Here is an 18,623-nt window from a genome sequence, read left to right as displayed (position 1 = left end):
CAAAGATATCCCCCATAGGTGCGTCATCCACAGATATCCCCCATAAGTGCCTTCTAGTAAGTAAAGTAATGTATTACTGGGGGGAAGGGAGGAGGCAGGGACACTTGCAGCGGGGCCGGTCCAGTGCCCGGCGCTGTGCACACACCGGGGGCAGCTCCTACCTTTCTGCTCTAGGACATTTCGCTCCAAGTCTCCTGAGCGGCGGCCTCTTCACCACTCCACCACTCCTCACATGGCTGGCAGTAGGCAGCAGAATGAGAGCGCCGCTGCCCGCCCTTCTGCTGCTGTGCGCAGCGTGACATCTCACCCTCTGTCATGCGCCTCCTGCCCCGCCTGCCTGCTTCATTCATAAAGTGGAAGGAGCAGACAGACGGGGCAGGAGGCGCGTGACGGACATTTTGCAAGCGGCTTGAGCGGCGCGATATGGCTGCGCGGCCGCCCACTTGCCAGCCCGCACCAAAGAGCCGCATTGAAGGTTCTAAAGAGCCGCTTGTGGCTCGCGAGCCGCACTTTGCCGACCACTGGTCTAGAGGAAAGAAGGTTTGTACGCAAACGTAGAAGGGGATTATTTACTGTGAGAGCAGTGAGATTATTTTTTTCCCCTAGGATTAGAAAAATTGGCTACTATCGCATTGTTTTTTTTTTTTTTTTTTGCCTTTCTCTCAATCAGCTTTGCAGGGTGATGGGCTGGACTGAATGGATGCATGTCCTTTTTCAACCTCAGGGTACTTTCACACTAGCGTTTTTGTTTTTCGGTATTGAGTTCCGTCACAGGAGCTCAATACTGGAAAAAAAAAGATCAGTTTTATCCTAATGCATTCTGAATGGAGAGCATTCCATTCAGGATGCATCAGTTCAGTCCCTCTTACGTTTTTTTTGGACAGAGAAAATACCACAGCATGCTGCAGTTTTCTCCGGCCAAAAATACTGAACACTTGCCGGAATGCTGGTTCCGGCATTAATTTCCATTGAAGTGTATTAGTGCCGGATCCGGCATTAAGTGTTCCGGAAAAACGGATCCGGGTTTCTGGTCTGTGCATGCACAGACCTTTTAAAAATGCAAAAAAAAAAAAATTATACCAGATCCATTTTCCAGATGACACGGGAAGAGACGGATCCGGTATTTCAATGCATTTGTCAGACGGATCCGGATCCGTCTGACAAATTCCATCAGTTTATGTCCGGATTGCCGGATCCGGCAGGCAGTTTCGGCGACGGAACTGCCTACCGGAATCCTCTGCCGCAAGTGTGAAAGTACCCTTACAAACTGTTTGAAACTTGATTACTTTACGGTTACATTAGAATCAATGTAGCTGGCCTGCGGTGCCTAATGTGGTAAATTATATTTTACAGGTTGCCATCTACAAGTCTGTTCCAACCAGACTCCTTTCTCGTGCTTGGGGTCGTCTGAATCAGGTGGAATTGCCAACATGGCTGAGGAAACCCGTTTACAGTCTGTATATTTGGACTTTTGGTGTAAACATGAAAGAGGCAGCAGTAGAGGATTTGCACCATTACCGAAATCTCAGCGAGTTCTTCCGCAGGAAACTGAAGCCACAAGCACGACCTGTTTGTGACTCCCATAGTGTGGTATGTAAAAATGCTTTGCTAAGTTTAGAATACTAGACACTAATGGAAGATTCTCAAAGCAGAATTCTGCCAAGGTATACAGTTGACAGAAGATCACACTGATAAACTCTGCTCAAGCTTCCGCTGGTTTTCACAACTATAGGTACCCATAAACTTTAGCTTACAGTTGGCTGTAAGCTGTTTCTCAGTACTTTATTATATACAGTTGTGTTCAATATAATAGCAGTCAGACATCACTAACCTGATCAATCACTGTTTTTGGTAGAAATTATATTTCTACATGGCAAATAATTTACTAGCAGGTGTAGTAGAGTAATAGAAATCCAACAGACTCAACAGTCATGACATGCATGCTGCTGATTCTCTGTAATTGAATCAGTAATTGAAAGGGGCATGTTCATGGGGTCATTCATTCTTTGAAAAACAGATGGCAATTATTGCCCTTTTTTAAGGAAGGAAGGCAGCAAATGTTGTACATGCTGGTTACAGTGCATTTCTCTGAAATTCTGAGAATAATGGGTCGTTCCAGACATTGTTCAGAAGAACAGGGTACCTTGATTTAAAAGTTGATTGGAGAGGGGAAAACATATAAAGAAGTGCAGAAAATGATAGGCTGCTCAGCTAAAATGATTGCAAATGCTTTTAAATGGCCACCAAAACCTGAAAGACGTGGAAAAAAAGCGAAAAATTGCTATTTGAATGGATAGAAGAATAGCCCAAATGGCAAGGCCAACAAGATCAAGATCAAAGAAGGTCTAAAGTTACCTGTGAGTACTGTTACAATTAGAAGACGCCTATGTGAAGCCAAGCTATCTGCAGGAAGCCCCCGAAAAGTCCCACTGTTGAAAAAAAACATGTGCTTTAGGCACATTGACTGGCCTAAAGAGAAATGGCGCAACATTTTGTGGACTGATGGACTGATAAAAAAGTAAGATTGTTCTTTCTTTTTGGGTTTAGTGGCCGGAGACAGTTTGTCAGACGACTACCCCCCCCCCCCCCCCCCCCCCCAAACAGTGAATTCACGCCACAGTACACTAAAGACAGTGAAGCATGGTGGTGCAAGCATCATGATATGGAGATGTTTCTCAAACTAGGGTGTTGGGCCGATTTATCGCATACTAGGGACCGTAGATCAGTTAGAATACATCAGAATACTTGAAGAGGTCATGCTGCTTTATGCTGAGGAGGAAATGCCCTTGAAATAGGTGTTCCAACAAGACAATGACCCCAAACACACCAGTAAACGTGCAACATCTTGGTTCCAGACCAACAAGATTGACGTTATGGAGTCGGCAGCCCAATCTCCTGATCTTAATCCAATAAAAAACTTGTGGGGTGACATCAAAAATGCAGTTTCTGAGGCAAAACCAAGAAATGGAGAAGAACTGGGAAACGTAGTCCAATCATCCTGGGCTGGAATACCTGTTCACACGTGCCAGAAGTTGGTTGACTCCATGCAACACAGATGTACAGCAGGTCTCAGAAACAGTGGTTATACAACTAATACTAGTTAAGTGATTCAAAGGAAAGCAAAATCTTCAAACATTTTTCAGTTTTTATAGTGAATGTTTGAGTTTGTAAAGAAGAATACAAACACTGCTATTTTTTTGAACAGTCTAATATTCACTTTTCTTCAATTTATTTAGAGGAACAACACAATATATTTTTCTTCATGTTTGGATTTGGAATAGAACGTGTAGTGTTCCCAATGCATTTGTGTGTATGGAAATAAAAGCTATTAGAAGGATTTTGAGCTTTATTCACTTTTTAAACTGCTATTATTTTGAAAACAACTGTACATACTAATATGCTTGGCATGCCACTCACCCACTGTATATTCTTTATTTCTGGCTGATTTGCAGTGTGTAATAGTCATCTTATAGGGACAGTTCCATGAAAAATGGGCATTTGTTTTTAAATATTCATAGAAAACATAAGAATGAGAATGTTTGTTTATTTAAGGGCATCTGTCAGCAGATTTGTACCTATAACACTGGGCGACCTGTTACATTTGCACTTGGCAGCTGAAGACATGTGTGTTGGTCCCATGTTCATATGTGCCCGCACTGCTGAGAAACATATTTTTTTTTTTTAACTCACTTTATTGAAAAATAGCAAGCAAAGTGTGATACAATGCAATCAGAAAAGTATGCAATGGTGTACATAACCCTCAAGACATATCGTGGCCAATGAGAATAAAGATACATTAGTAGTACAGTATGTTAATAACGCATCAATATCAACTGTTTCATGGTAAATGGTGATTCCCTTAGTAAATAGATTCATAAATTCTGAAGTGAGGGGTAGGAAGATAAAGAAAGCATCTAAGCAATAGAATGTAAGTGGGCCATCGTAACAGTCAGCGGAGAGGCACACCACGGTCCCCATATCTTTTGGAATTTTTGAGGACATCCCCTGCGTGAATATATAATCTTCTCCAAGGGAATAATGTTTTTAACTAAGACCTTCCATTGGCCAACCGTGGGGGGCCTGTCCGCCATCCATCTGAAAGCAATCGCCTTTCTGGCTAGGAAAAGAGTTTCCCTAATAAAGGCGAGTTTATAGTGTGAGCGTGAGTCGTCCTCAAGTATCCCCAGGAGACAAGCCTTGGGGCATACCTCTAGGGTATCCGGGATCATAGTAGATATAACATCTACCACTGCCCTCCAGAATGGGCGAATGTAGCTGCAGTCACATATGAGGTGCAAGAAATTCGCATTCAGCTGCGCGCACCCGTGGCATCCCGTATGGGGCCTCCTGCCCATTTCAAAAAGTCTGGTCGGAGTGAGGTAGCATCTATGTAAAATAAAGAGTTGTGTCAGCCTATTAGTGAGAGATGGTGACACAGCTACCGGGGCATCTAGGGCCTCACTCCATTCCTCAGCTGATAAAGTGGGTATGTTACCCTTCCACTTGCCCTCCGCACCCAAGGGAGAGAGAGAGATCCTGAGATTGAGCAAATGAGTGTAAAGGGCAGATATTAGGCCCCTTGGCCCCTGAGTTCTGAAAACCCCGATGAGTGGATAGGCTGAGACCGACCTTTTGAGAGCCCGTAATTGGGCCTGAAGGGCATGTCTCAGCTGCAAATATCTAAAGAAATGTGGACGCAAAATTCCAACCTTGGTCTGCAGCTGAGAAAAGGAGAATAGAATACCATTTACATATAGATCTTTCAGATGGTGTACCCCATATCCTTTCCAGACATTCTCCCCTTCACAATGGGTTATTCCACAGTGGGACATCATCTGGTAGGTCACTGTATTGTTGCAGTTTTGCAGCCCTCCAAACCTGGTGCGCAAGTCTATGGATCTGAAACATGAGGTTTTAATATATGCAAATGAGCCTCTAGTAGCAACAGGGGCCATGCCATTACACCTAGGGACCTCACATTCCCTGCATCTGCCGCACCCTCTGCATATTAACACGACCAGGCAGTGAAAACATCATAATGCCTGACCCTGTCAAAGTGCAGAGGACGCAGTAGTTGCAGAGAGAGCAAAGCCTCTGGTGTAATGGCAAAACCCCCATTTCTTCCACAGGCTCATTTTCCCATATTGGAACATCATTTTTCTCAGCAATGAGGGCAAGTATGAACATGTCAGCCAGTTTCATAGCTACAAATCTGCTGACAGATACCGTTTTTAAGGGGTTGTCCCACAATTTTTTTTTTTTTCAGTTTTTCAGCCAGCACCTGGATCTGAATACTTTTGTAATTGCATGTAATTTGAAAATGTTGTATAGCTACTGAGTTATTCAATAAAATGCATCGGTATAGCGCCACTTATTTACTTCTTTCTTTGACCGACTCACTGAGAAGGCCGCACATGCTGAGTTTCATCCTTCCACTAGCCTCTGAGCTGTGATGGGGAGAGCATGGGCACGCCCCCTGAGCTGCAGCATAAAAGACACGCCCCTTGAGCTGTCAGCTTGATATAAATCTAGCAGGCAAATGAATGGGGAGATCTCTGGATCCATGCGAGGTACAGGGCTGGTTCTAGCTTTGTTAGAAAGAGGTTGTCATGTCCTATATATGTCTGATTTTCCTATTTTACATTAGTTGAGGGATAACCCCTTTAATGTAAACTATGAAAATCAGACGTGTAGTATATAACAATCTTTCTTACAAAGTTGGAACCAGTCCTGTACCTCTCATGGATCCAGAGGTCTCCCCATTCATTTCCGTGCTACATTTTTTTCAAGCTGACAGGCAGTGTGTCCTATCTCAGGGGGTGTGTCCTTTTTGCGGCTGCTCTCTCCCTGTAACTGTCAACAGTGGATCCGGCTGGTGGCAGTTTATAGAACTGAGTATGTGCGACCACCACAGCGATGTTGCTGAGATGGACAGAGCACTAAGGAAAAGAACCAACAGCAGGTGGTGCTATACAGATAGTTTACCGAATAATCCAGTGGCTATACAAAATACTTAGGCGACCAAAAATAGTAGACCCGCAGCACTCTCTTGTCTCATTAATTCCTTTATTCCATCAAATTCATGCGACGTTTTTTGGTCGCCTGTTTGGAGGGACGCTACGGACTATTTTTCAATCCCTTTTAAACAGCCATTACAGGAAGCCGTAAACATGGAGTGACTTTAAAAAATGACATCCAGAAAATCTCTCCCCCCCCCCCCCCTCCTTTTTTTATTTTTATTTTTTTTATTTTATTTTAATAGCACCACTTCGTTTACTATATTATGTGTTAAAAAACAGAAAGTTTTCTGTGGAGTGAAACTGAACAGAAAAACAAATGGCGAACAGCGACGAGCCGTTCAGTTGCTATGGCAGAAGGCATAGTAAAGTTCATATCTATAGAAACATAGCAGTTTTACCATAGAGAACAATATTTAAGCCTTTTAGTAGCTCCTTCCATTGCCCAATATAATAACTATTCTGGAGCATTTTATCCTGTACCTTTTTAACGCTGTAATGAAAAAAACAATCAGAATGGCTGAAAGCATCAACCCCCCCTCCCCAATTTCACACTGTTAAAGGGAACATGTCCTGTTGAATATGGTGTGTGAGCTGAAGGTAGAAAGATTCAGTATAACTTGTAATGTATTCATTTATGTCCCTGTCCCTCCTGGACTTTGAAATCCCGGAGGTGGTCCTTTCAGTGACTGACAGCCATCCATCCATAACGGTGTATACAAAGAGAGCGGTCATCACTGATAGGACCGCCTCCGTGACTTCAAATTCTAGAATGAGCAGGAATTTAAATGAATAAAATAGAAGTTTTACTGAATCTTTTCACAAAACTATATATCCATCTGCTCATCTTCTTCTGCTCTATAACATGTTGCTTGTAGGTTACTTTGCATTTCACGGTGACAGGTCCCCTTTTAATATTTTTTCCAGAATCTGAGTACATCCATATGAAATATTAACTGGTGCCATTAGAAAGTACAACTTATCCCACAAAAAACAAATGGCTATGTCAACGGAAGAATAAAAAAAAGTTAAGACTTTTGGAATGAAGGAAGTTAAATATGGAAACAAGCAAAAATTAAAATTCCCTATGATGGGAAGATGTTTACTATAAGCTTTCACAAAGCCACAGGCTGCCATGGTAGCCGATTGACGACCTACAATTTTGCCGTGGGGAGCAGACTGACTGCTCAGATGCCGCAGCAGCTATTGACAGTGGCATCACAGAGGTTAAACATTAAAGATGAGTGTTACCTCTGATGCTGGTCAATGGAAGCTGCTGTGTATGGATGTACTGTGTATGTATATATCCGCTCCATACTCTCCACCAATATGCTGCAATGCAAATGTCGGGAAGGGACTAAACTGACAATTCACCATTTGATCTCTGCATTGATCTGTGGCCTGGTCTGGGCTTCTGCTGATGGGATGCAGATATGTTTTTAGGCATAAGGACTGCAGGGACTAATTACCAAAAAAATGTAACTCAGATCAACTTTACCACAGATATCTGTCTGGGTGGATTTTCTTTCAAGCCTGTATATACAGTCATGGCCAAAAGTTTTGAGAATGACACAATTATTAGTTTTCACAAAGTTTGCTGCTAAACTGCTTTTAGATCTTTGCTTCAGTTTCTGTGATGTAGCGAAATATAATTACACGCACTTCATACGTTTCAAAGGCTTTTATCGACAATTACATGACATTTATGCAAAGAGTCAGTATTTGCAGTGTTGGCCCTTCTTTTTCAGGACCTCTGCATTTCCACTGGGCACGCTCTCAATCAACTTCTGGGCCAATTCCTGACTGATAGCAACCCATTCTTTCATAATCACTTCCTGGAGTTTGTCAGAATTAGTGGGTTTTTGTTTGTCCACCCGCCTCTTGAGGATTGACCACAAGTTCTCAATGGGATTAAGATCTGGGGAGTTTCCAGACCATGGACCCAAAATGTCAACGTTTTGGTCCCCGAGCCACTTAGTTATCACTTTTGCCTTATGGCATGGTGCTCCACCGTGCTGGAAAGTGCATTGTTCTACACCAAACTGTTGTTGGAAGAAGTTGCTGTTGGAGGGTGTTTTGGTACCATTCTTTATTCATGGCTGTGTTTTTGAGCAAAATTGTGAGTGAGCCCACTCCCTTGGATGAGAAGCAACCTCACGCATGAATGGTCTCAGGATGCTTTACTGTTGGCATGACACAGGACTGATGGTAGCGCTCACCTTTTATTCTCCGGACATGCCTTTTTCCTGATGCCCCAAACAATCGGAAAGAGGCTTCATCGGAGAATATGACTTTGCCCCAGTCCTCAGAAGTCCATTCACCATATTTTCTGCAGAAGATCAATCTGTCCCTGATGGGGATTTTTTGGAGAGAAGTGGCTTCTTTGCTGACCTTCTTGACACCAGGCCATCTTCCAAAAGTCTTCGCCTCACTGTGCGTGCAGATGCGCTCACACCTGCCTGCTGCCATTCCTGAGCAAGCTCTGCACTGATGGCACTCCGATCCCGCAACTGAATCCTCTTTAGGAGACGATCCTGGCGCTTGCTGGACTTTTTTGGACCCCCTGAAGCTTTCTTAACAAGAATTGAACCTCTTTCCTTGAAGTTCTTGATGATCCTATAAATTGTTGATTGAGGTGCAATCTTAGTAGCCACAATATCCTTGCCTGTGAAGCCATTTTTATGCAACGCAATGATGGCTGCACGCGTTTCTTTGCAGGACACCATGGTTAACCCCTTCCCGACCGCAATCTGTATATACAGACGTGGACAAAATTGTTGGTACCCTTTGGTCAATGAAAGAAAAAGTCACAATGGTCACAGAAATAACTTTAATCTGACAAAAGTAATAATAAATTAAAATTCTATAAATGTTAACCAATGAAAGTCAGACATTGTTTTTCAACCATGCTTCAACAGAATTATGTAAAAAAATAAACTCATGAAACAGGCATGGACAAAAATGATGGTACCCCTAGAAAACACAGAACATAATGTGACCAAAGGGACATGTTAATTCAAGGTGTGTCCACTAATTAGCATCACAGGTGTCTACAACCTTGTAATCAGCCATTGGGCCTATATATATGGCTCCAGGTAATCACTGTGTTGTTTGGTGATATGGTGTGTACCACACTCGACATGGACCAGAGGAAGCAAAGGAAAGAGCTGTCTCAAGAGATCAGAAAGAAAATTATAGACAAGCATGTTAAAGGTAAAGGCTATAAGACCATCTCCAAGCAACTAGATGTTCCTGTGAGTACAGTTGCACATATTATTCATAAGTTTAAGATCCATGGGACTGTAGCCAACCTCCCTGGACGTGGCCGCAGGAGGAAAATTGATGACAAATCTAAGAGACGGATAATCCGAATGGTAACAAAAGAGCCTAGAAAGACTTCTAAAGAGATTCAAGGTGAACTTCATGCTCAAGGAACATCAGTGTCAGATCGCACCATCCGTCGTTGTTTGAGCCAAAGTGGACTACATGGGAGACGACCAAGGAGGACACCATTGTTGAAAACGAATCATAAAAAAGCAAGACTGGAATATGCCAAACTACATGTTGACAAGCCACAAAGCTTCTGGGAGAATGTCCTGTGGACAGATGAGACAAAAATCGAAGTTTTTGCCAAGGCACATCAGCTGTATGTTCACAGACGAAAAAATGAAGCATATCAAGAAAAGAACACTGTCCCTACTGTGAAACATGGAGGAGGCTCTGTTATGTTCTGGGGCTGCTTTGCTGCGTCTGGCACAGGGTGTCTTGAATCTGTGCAGGGTACAATGAAATCTCAAGACTATCAAGGAATTCTAGAGAGAAATGTACTAGCCAGTGTCAGAAAGCTTGGTCTCAGTCGCAGGTCATGGGTCTTGCAACAGGACAATGACCCAAAACACACCGCTAAAAACACCCAAGAATGGCTAAGAGGAAAAAATTGGACTATTCTAAAGTGGCCTTCTATGAGCCCTGACCTCAATCCTATTGAGCATCTTTGGAAGGAGCTGAAACATGCAGTCTGGAAAAGGCACCCTTCAAACCGGACACAACTGGAGCAGTTTGCTCATGAGGAGTGGGCCAAAATACCTGCTGAGAGGTGCAGATGTCTCATTGACAGTTACAGGAAGCGTTTGATTGCAGTGATTGCCTCAAAAGGTTGCGCAACAAAATATTAAGTTAGGGGTACCATCATTTTTGTCCATGCCTGTTTCATGAGTTTATTTTTTTACATAATTCTGTTGAAGCATGGTTGAAAAACAATGTCTGACTTTCATTGGTTAACATTTATAGAATTTTAATTTATTATTACTTTTGTCAGATTAAAGTTATTTCTGTGACCATTGTGACTTTTTCTTTCATTGACCAAAGGGTACCAACAATTTTGTCCACGTCTGTATACTTGATAGCTGCACATACCCCGTGCAGCTACCACGTATATATACGTTCTGGCAGCTCTTTAATCCAAGCGCTGCAAAGCGCTTGGATTAAAGCTTCTGCCCCTGCCCTGTATGCTGTCACGGACAGCATACAGTGCAGTAATGTCAGCAAGGGACCAATCGGAGTGGCCCCTTGCCGGCAATCGATCCGATTGGTTAGTCTGTGCAGACTAACCAATCTGATTGCGGCAGTGTTAAAATGCCGGTTTCAGGCTCTGATCTGCGATCAGAGCCTGAAAGCCATTAGTGTTCCTCATGCCCCCCGATCTGTGCCGCTCCAAGCCCTTGGTAACCCCTCTGTGCCCCCCCGATCTGTGCCCCCCCGATCTGTGCCCCCCCCGATCTGTGCCCCCCCGATCTGTGCCCCCCCGATCTGTGCCCCCCCGATCTGTGCCCCCCCGATCTGTGCCCCCCCGATCTGTGCCCCCCCGATCTGTGCCCCGCCGATCTGTGCCCCGCCGATCTGTGCCCCGCCGATCTGTGCCCCGCCGATCTGTGCCCCGCCGATCTGTGCCCCGCCGATCTGTGCCCCGCCGATCTGTGCCCCGCCGATCTGTGCCCCGCCGATATGTGCCCCGCCGATATGTGCCCCTCTCCTGCGCTCATCTCCTTCCTGCCCTGATGGCATGCGATCCGCCCCCTCCCCGCCCCATGCATTAATTTTCTAGCCGCCCCTCCTGCCCCATTGTAGTCAGTACCCCCCGACCCCCTCCCCCCCTTTCCAGCGCTGCCCCATATTCCCCATTCTGTGTGTGATGGTGGCGGCTCCATTACTGAGCCACCGCCATCAGTAGAGAGTGTCAGCTCTATGCTGACACTCTCCTGTAACCCCATAGATGCCGCAGTTGCGGCATCCATGGTGTTATCAGAGGGAGGGAGCTCCCTTTCTCCACCATCGGGGCTGCAGCGCTGTGATTGTAGCACCCGATGGTTGCCATGGCAACCGGACGCTTTGCAAAAGCGTCCAGTGCTGCCACCTACAGGCAATCTGGAAGTATTATACTTTGCAATGCAAGAGCATTGCAAAGTATAGTACAACTATCAGCCCCACTGGATCTTTAAGATCCAAGAGGGAACTGATAAAAAAAAGAAAATAATAAAAGTAAAAATAAATAAATATGTAAATTTAAAAAAGACATTGCCTTTTCCTATAAAAAAAGGAGAAAATAAAATACACATATTAGGTGTCACCGCGTCCATAACGACCGTCTCTATAAATATATCACATGATAGCCCCCGTCCGATAAACACCATAAAAAAAATAAAAGAAACTGTGCCAAAAAAGCTATTTTTGTCACCTTAAATCACAAAAAGTGCAACAGCAAGCGATCAAAAAGGTGATGATGCCCTATTTAAGACAATCGCCCAAAAAATAAGAAAGCTATGGCTCTCAGACTAGAGAGACACTAAAACATCATTTTTTTTGGTTTCAGAAATGCTATTATTGTGTAAAACTTAAATAAATAAGAAAAAGTATACATATTAGGTATTGCCACGTCCGTAACAATCTTCTCTATAAAACTTTCACATGACCTAACTCCTCAGATGAACGCTGTAAAAATAAATAAATGTTCAGCCAATTTTTGGGTCACCTTGCCCCATAAAGTGTAATAATGAATTATCAAAAAATCCTATGTACCCAAAAATGGTACCAATAAAAACCTCAACACTTTCTGCAAAAAACGAGCCCCTGCACAAGACGATCGGCAGAAAAATAAAAAACGTATGGCGTTCAGAAAACCAATCCAGCACAATCTACCTTCCAAAAACCGTATGGCATTCCTTTCCTTCTGCGCCCTGCCGTGTGCCCGTACAGCAGTTTACGACCACATGTGGGGTGTTTCTGTAAACCGCGGAATCAGGGTAATAAATATTGAGTTTTGTTTGGCTGTTAACTCTCAATGTGTTAAAGAAAAAAAATATATGAAATGGAAAATCTGCCAAAAAAGGGAAATTTTGAAATTTCATCTCCATTTTCCTTTAATTCTTGTGGAACGCCTAAAGGGTTAACAAAGTTTGTAAAATCAGTTTTGAGTAACTTGAGGGGTGTAGTTTCTACAATGGGGTCATTTATGGGGGTTTCCACTATGTAAACCCCCACAAAGGGACTTCAGACCTGAACTGGTCCTTAAAAAGTGGGTTTTGGAAATTTTCTTAAAAATTTTAAGAATTGCTTCTAAACTTCTAAGCCTTCTAACCTCCTAAAAAAAAAAAAAAGACATTTCCAAAATGATGCCAACATAAAGTAGACATATGGGGAATGTTAAGTAATAAATATTTTATTAGGTATGACTTTCTGTTTTAGAAGCAGAGAAATTGAAATTTGGAAAATTGAGAATTTTTCAAAATTTTGGGTAAATTTGGGATTTTTTCATAAATAAAGGTGAAATATATTGACTCAAATATAGGACCATCATGAAGTACAATGTGTCACGAGAAAACAATCTCAAAATGGCGTGGATAAGTAAAAGTGTTCCAAAGCTATGACCACATAAAGTGACACATGTCAGATTTGTAAATTTTGACCTGGACACTGGGGCATCAATGACCCTTGGTCATGAAAGGATTAACAATGGAAGAACGATGATTTCAAGCATCACCCTCCTTTTAACAGGTCAAGTCTGGGTTAAAATGGCAATCAGCCTGACATAATGATCTCCAGCCTTGTGCTCGTCAACATTCTCACCTGAGTTAACAAGACTATTACTGAAATGATCTCAGCAGGTCCTTTTAATGACAGCAATGAAATGCAGTGGAAAGTTTTTTTGGGGGATTAAGTTAATTTTCATGGCAAAGAAGGACTATGCAATTCATCTGATCACTCTTCATAACATTCTGGAGTATATGCAAATTGCTATTATAAAAACTTAAGCAGCAACTTTTCCAATCTCCAATATTTATGTAATTCTCAAAACTTTTGTCCGATATTGCATTATCTAAAGCATCAAACATTGTTGCTTATATATTGCCTGTATATTTTTGGCCTTAACCCTTTTAAGTCTGGGTGATTTTTCCACTTTTTATTTTTCTTTTTTACTCCCAGCCCTTCCGAAGCCATAACTTTATTTTTCCATTCACATAGCCATATGTACTTGTTTTTTGCGGGACAAGATGCACTTTCTAATGACGCCATTTACGGTTGCATACAATGTGATGGGAAGCGGAAACAAAATTCCAAATGGGGTGGAATTATAAAAATAAAAAAATAATAAAAACATTACACCACGGTTTTGTTTTGTTTTTGTTTTTTTCCTATGCTATAAAACTGACCGTTTACTTTTATTCTCCGGGTCTGTATGATTACAACGATAATATAACGTGTAGTTTTTATTGCTTTTTAATACAAAAAAAATTAAAAACATGTTTTCTTTGCATTGCTAAGGGGGCGAGCTTTACTTTTTATTGATACTATGTGGTGTGTAGGACTTCTTGATCACGTTTTATTCCATTTTTTTTTTTTTTTTTTTTTTTTGTGGGCGGTGAAGTGACCAAAAAAAATGTGAATTGGTAATTTTGACTTTTTTTTTTTTTTTCTTCCGTTTCACCGTTTTGGCTTATGGGATAAGTATTTTTGATAGAACTGCGATACCCATGATGTTTATTTTATTTGTTAATTTATTTTTATATTAACTTTGGGGAAAGAGGGGGGGGGGGGGATTTGAATATATATAATTATAAAGGCGGGGAGACTCGCTATAGAACTGGTTGGACTTCCATGAGCTGGTTGGGAAGGTATTAAACTGCCCATGCACAATTACAATCAATTAAAGAGGACCTTTCATCTGTTTTACTTATAGGAGCTAAATACCTGTAGTTGCTGGGTACCCCCTTCTGATGCTGCCACCCAGTTTTTTTTTTTTTTTAAACCTCACCCCTATGCCCCGCTGCGCCCACCTGAAGTTCTCGCGCTCAGTATATAAATACTGAGCATCGGTACAGGGAGGAGGAGACGCCAGAGTTTCTCAATGGTCGTCTCCTTTTCCCTGGCTGTGCCGTGATCCAATCACAGCGGAGAGCGTCACAGCCATGGAGGTTTTTCCTAGTAACAAAAAAAAAAAAAAAAAAGCTCCCCCCAAAAAAGCAACTGATTGCTAGGATCATTTAAAGGGAACCTGTCACCGGGATTTTGTGTATAGAGCTGAGGACATGGGTTGCTAGATGGCCGCCAGCACATCCGCAATACCCAGTCCCCATAGCTCTGTGTGCTTTTATTGTGGAAAAAAAACGATTTGATACATATGCAAATTAACCTGAGATGAGTCCTGTATGTGAGATGAGTCAGGGACAGGACTCATCTCAGGTTAATTTGCATATGTATCAAATCGTTTTTTTTCCACAATAAAAGCACACAGAGCTATGGGGACTGGGTATTGCGGATGTGCTAGCAGCCATCAAGCAACCCATGTCCTCAGCTCTATACACAAAATCCCGGTGACTGGTTCCCTTTAACGAACAAAACTTTTGGGTCCAGTCCCAGCCTTAGGCCGTTTTCACACCGTCCTTGTTTGATCAGTGAGTTTCATCAGTGATTGTGAATCAGGAGTGGAGCCTACACAAATGTATAATGAAAAGATTTGTATCTGTTCTGTGTTGCTGTCCCGCACAATCGCTGATGAAAAACCCTGATCAATAGCTTGACTGTGTGAAAGCAGCCTTAGATTTTGTTAATTTCTTAAAATGGTAATTTTGCTTTGAATCAGCTGCAAAGCGTCCCATATGCTGTCACTCTGTACACCATACCCTGTAAGCCTGATGTTTAGAAATGTCCCGTCTTAGAAAAGTAAACCAACCTGGTACTTTTTATTTGAATTCTAATAAAATCTGTTTGGTCCTTACCAGATCAGCCCATCAGATGGAAAGATTCTGCACTTTGGACGAGTGAAAAACTGTGAAGTAGAGCAGGTTAAAGGGGTAACCTATTCACTAGAATCCTTCCTAGGACCACAGACTTGGACTGAGAACCTACCCATCAGTAAGAGTAAGACCAGCATTGGTGCTACCACATTTATTAGTTGGCAGAACTCCTCACGCTAAATACATTTTATTTCTATCTAGTAGGCTAAACATGTATGTAATAAAGCTTATGTGAATATGTTGTTTTTTAGGATTCATTATGTGTAGAATTACCGTAGCTCCACTGCATGATTTTCCTGTCTTGAGAAACAACTAGCATACTTCTTAACAAACATACACTACTCACAAAAAGCTAGGGATGTTTGGCTTTCAGGTGAAATTTATGGAAATGTAAAAAGGTCACGCTACAGTGATATTATATCCTGAAAGTAAGGCATTTAAGTAAAAGCAGCAATGGTGATTTCCTCATCTTAAACTATTTATTGAAACAAAAGCCAACAAAATGTCAATGTCTTAATAACTTGTCATGTGGCCTTCAGTATTAATTACAGCTTGACAACGATGTCTCATGCTGTTCACAAGTCTACTTATTGTCTGCTGAGACATGGCAACTCACTGTTCTTTAATAGCGGCCCTCATGTCATTGGGGTTCTGGGGTACAGAGTTACGAACCTCTGCATGGCAACTCAGCTGATCCCATAGGTTTTCAATGGGATTCAGGTCTGGGGAAAGTGCAGACCACTCCATTGAGGTACTCCAGTCTCCAGTAGCCTTTCCCTAATGATGTGAAACCGATAAGCTGGCGGTTATCACTGTACTAGTCAAAGTATAGGGCAGTTTTGTATCGACTAGACACACCTGACTATACTATAACACACCACCAAAGGCTCATCTGGTGACAACAGTGGCTGATGCATAACGCTCTCCTTAAAGTCTCCAACATTGTTGGCGGCCATTATTTCTGCTCAGAGTGAATTGACTTTCATCAGTGAATAGAGGCCCACTGGTCCTTTGTCCAGCGTCCCTGGCCCATGCAAGACTATGACACCTGTGGTCAGGTACCCTTGCAGGTTGTCTAGCACGCAGACCACGCTGATGTAAACTGTTTCGAATGGTCTGACCTTAAACTTGGGTGCCTCTCACCTCCCTTAAATGTGCCTGGAGTTGTGTGGCATTCATCATCCAGTTCAGCAGGGCATTGTTCACAATGAAGTGGTCATCAGTGTACAATGTGGCCAAAAGAAGTCTACTTCTAAGGCTTTCTGTGACCCTTCCCGTCTCTCTGTAGCAACCTGCTGATGACTCTCTGTGACACTTTAGGCTCAGTGGCCACTTCCATCTGAGAACATCCTGCTTGAAGCTTCGTAATTGTGAGGTACTGTTGATTGTTAGGTGCCGGCTGGTCTCATGATGTCAAAATGTGAACAGAATGATGAGGAGGACTGTTTAAATATCAATTCTAATTGATCCAGGAAATGTATTGGGTGATTCATGGATCAAACACCTGTTGTGAATTTAGCCGTTAAGCTCCTTGATGGAGAACAGTAAGTTATGCAAAAAGTACTGAAACATTGAACAGTTGGACATGTGCATTCAAAAGTTTCGAAAAAGTCACATTACGTTCACCTGTAAAAATTAGGGTGGGTTCACATCAACGTAGGGATTCCGTTATGGCTTTCCGTTATAACAGAATCCATAAGACAGAAGGAAGGATCCGTTCTTCTGCCCATAGACTTCTATTATGACGGAATGCAAAACGGAAGCCTTTAAAAGGCATTCCGTTTGCTTTCCGTCCTAATAGAAGTCTATGGGAATCAAAACTGATCCGTCTGGGTCCCGTTAATCAAGACTGAAAACGAAGTCCTGTCTATTAGGACGGAAAGCAAACTGAATGCCTTTTAAAGCCTTCCGTTTTGCATTCTGTCTGGGTATTCCGTTATTTTCCATTATAACAATGTTATAACGGAAAGCCGTAACGGAATCCCTAACGCTAGTGTGAACCCACCCTTAGAGTGCATTTTAGGTTCATCCTAAAATTTCACCCACAAGCCAAATATCCCAAACTTTTTGTGAGTAGTGTTGTCGCTGTGGTAGGCTCGAATATATTCAGCACTGTTTTTATACAGCAACTGAATGAGTCTGGGCACGCAGTGGAGCTCCGAGCCCTTTCCATTTACAAGCCAAGATCATTAATGACCACTGATTGTGCGCCAACATATTGCACAACCCTTTACAGACATTAGTATCACGCTGTTCCCAGTGAAGCTCAGGAAACCCGAGCACCCAGGGAAAACCCTGGGGGAGGGGGGAGACAAATACTCCATTACTCCATGCACATGATGTCCTTGGTCAGATTCACACCAAGGATCCCAGTGTCAACCACTAAGCACCAATTAGCATATTGCATCATGAATTTTTTTTTTATTTTTTTTTTTTCTTCTAACAAAAAAGTGATTTTATTTTTCATAACACACATATACGGTATCGTTGCAAACATATACTTTTTATAATCGTTTTAACCACAGTGAACAACCTAACAAAAAATGCAAAAAACAGTGCCATTGCTTTTTCTTCTGCATCCCCCCCCCCCCCCAAAAAAAAGTTAATTTGTAACTTATATTTACCACTAAATGATCCAATGAAAAAATATGACTTGTGCAAAAAAACCTCATACAATCAGACCAAAAACCCCTCATACACTCATTACAGGTACATCAATGGGGGGGTAGTTCAAGGTAACACAAAAACATGTTTTTTTTTTTTTTGTCTATGAAATGTGCTGCTATTCTGCAAAAGTAGTAAAGGGAAAAATAGCTATACATATGATATCGCCATAATTACACAGAATAGATACATTTTTATTTATGCCACATAAATTTCCCCATCCCCTCAAAAAATTGAACTATAGTTAGTAAATATATACCCCAAAATTGTCCTCATACTACTACATTGATGGAAAAGTTATGGCTCACTGAATGAGGTGACACAAAAATAAAAAATAAAATTTGCAGCTGAAGGCCCCATTCACACGTCCGCCAAAGGGTGCGGAACGGGTGCAACCTATTCATTCTCTATGGGCCTGGACGTGAAGCGGAGAGCACACCATGTGCTCTCCGCTTCCGCATTTGCGGAGCGCGGCCCCGAACTTCCGGTCCGCAGCTCCGCAAAAGATAGAACATGTCCTATTCTTGTCCGCAGCTGCGGACAAGAATAGGCATTTCTATAGGGGGTGCCGGCCGGGTGTGTTGCGGATCCGCAACACACCACGGACGTTTAAATGGACCCTTAAACACCAAAAAAAAATAGAAAAAATTTG

General features: G+C 42.3%; 1 protein-coding gene across 5 annotated transcripts in view; it reads left to right on the top strand.

Moving 5' to 3' along the window:
* PISD (phosphatidylserine decarboxylase) overlaps positions 1–18,623 on the top strand; it is a 66,526-nt gene that overhangs the window by 31,849 nt on the left and 16,054 nt on the right. For 4 of the 5 annotated variants that reach the window (XM_044275475.1, XM_044275477.1, XM_044275478.1 and 1 more), the window contains 2 exons: positions 1,354–1,590; positions 15,293–15,431. In XM_044275475.1, coding sequence (XP_044131410.1) covers positions 1,354–1,590; positions 15,293–15,431 — 376 coding nt within the window. The remainder of the gene's footprint in view (positions 1–1,353; positions 1,591–15,292; positions 15,432–18,623) is intronic. The other variant, XM_044275474.1, reaches the window with a different exon arrangement.

Source organism: Bufo gargarizans, chromosome 1 (assembly GCF_014858855.1).
Source record: "Bufo gargarizans isolate SCDJY-AF-19 chromosome 1, ASM1485885v1, whole genome shotgun sequence".
NCBI lineage: Eukaryota > Metazoa > Chordata > Amphibia > Anura > Bufonidae > Bufo > Bufo gargarizans.
This window is presented reverse-complemented; position numbering and strand designations above follow the sequence as displayed.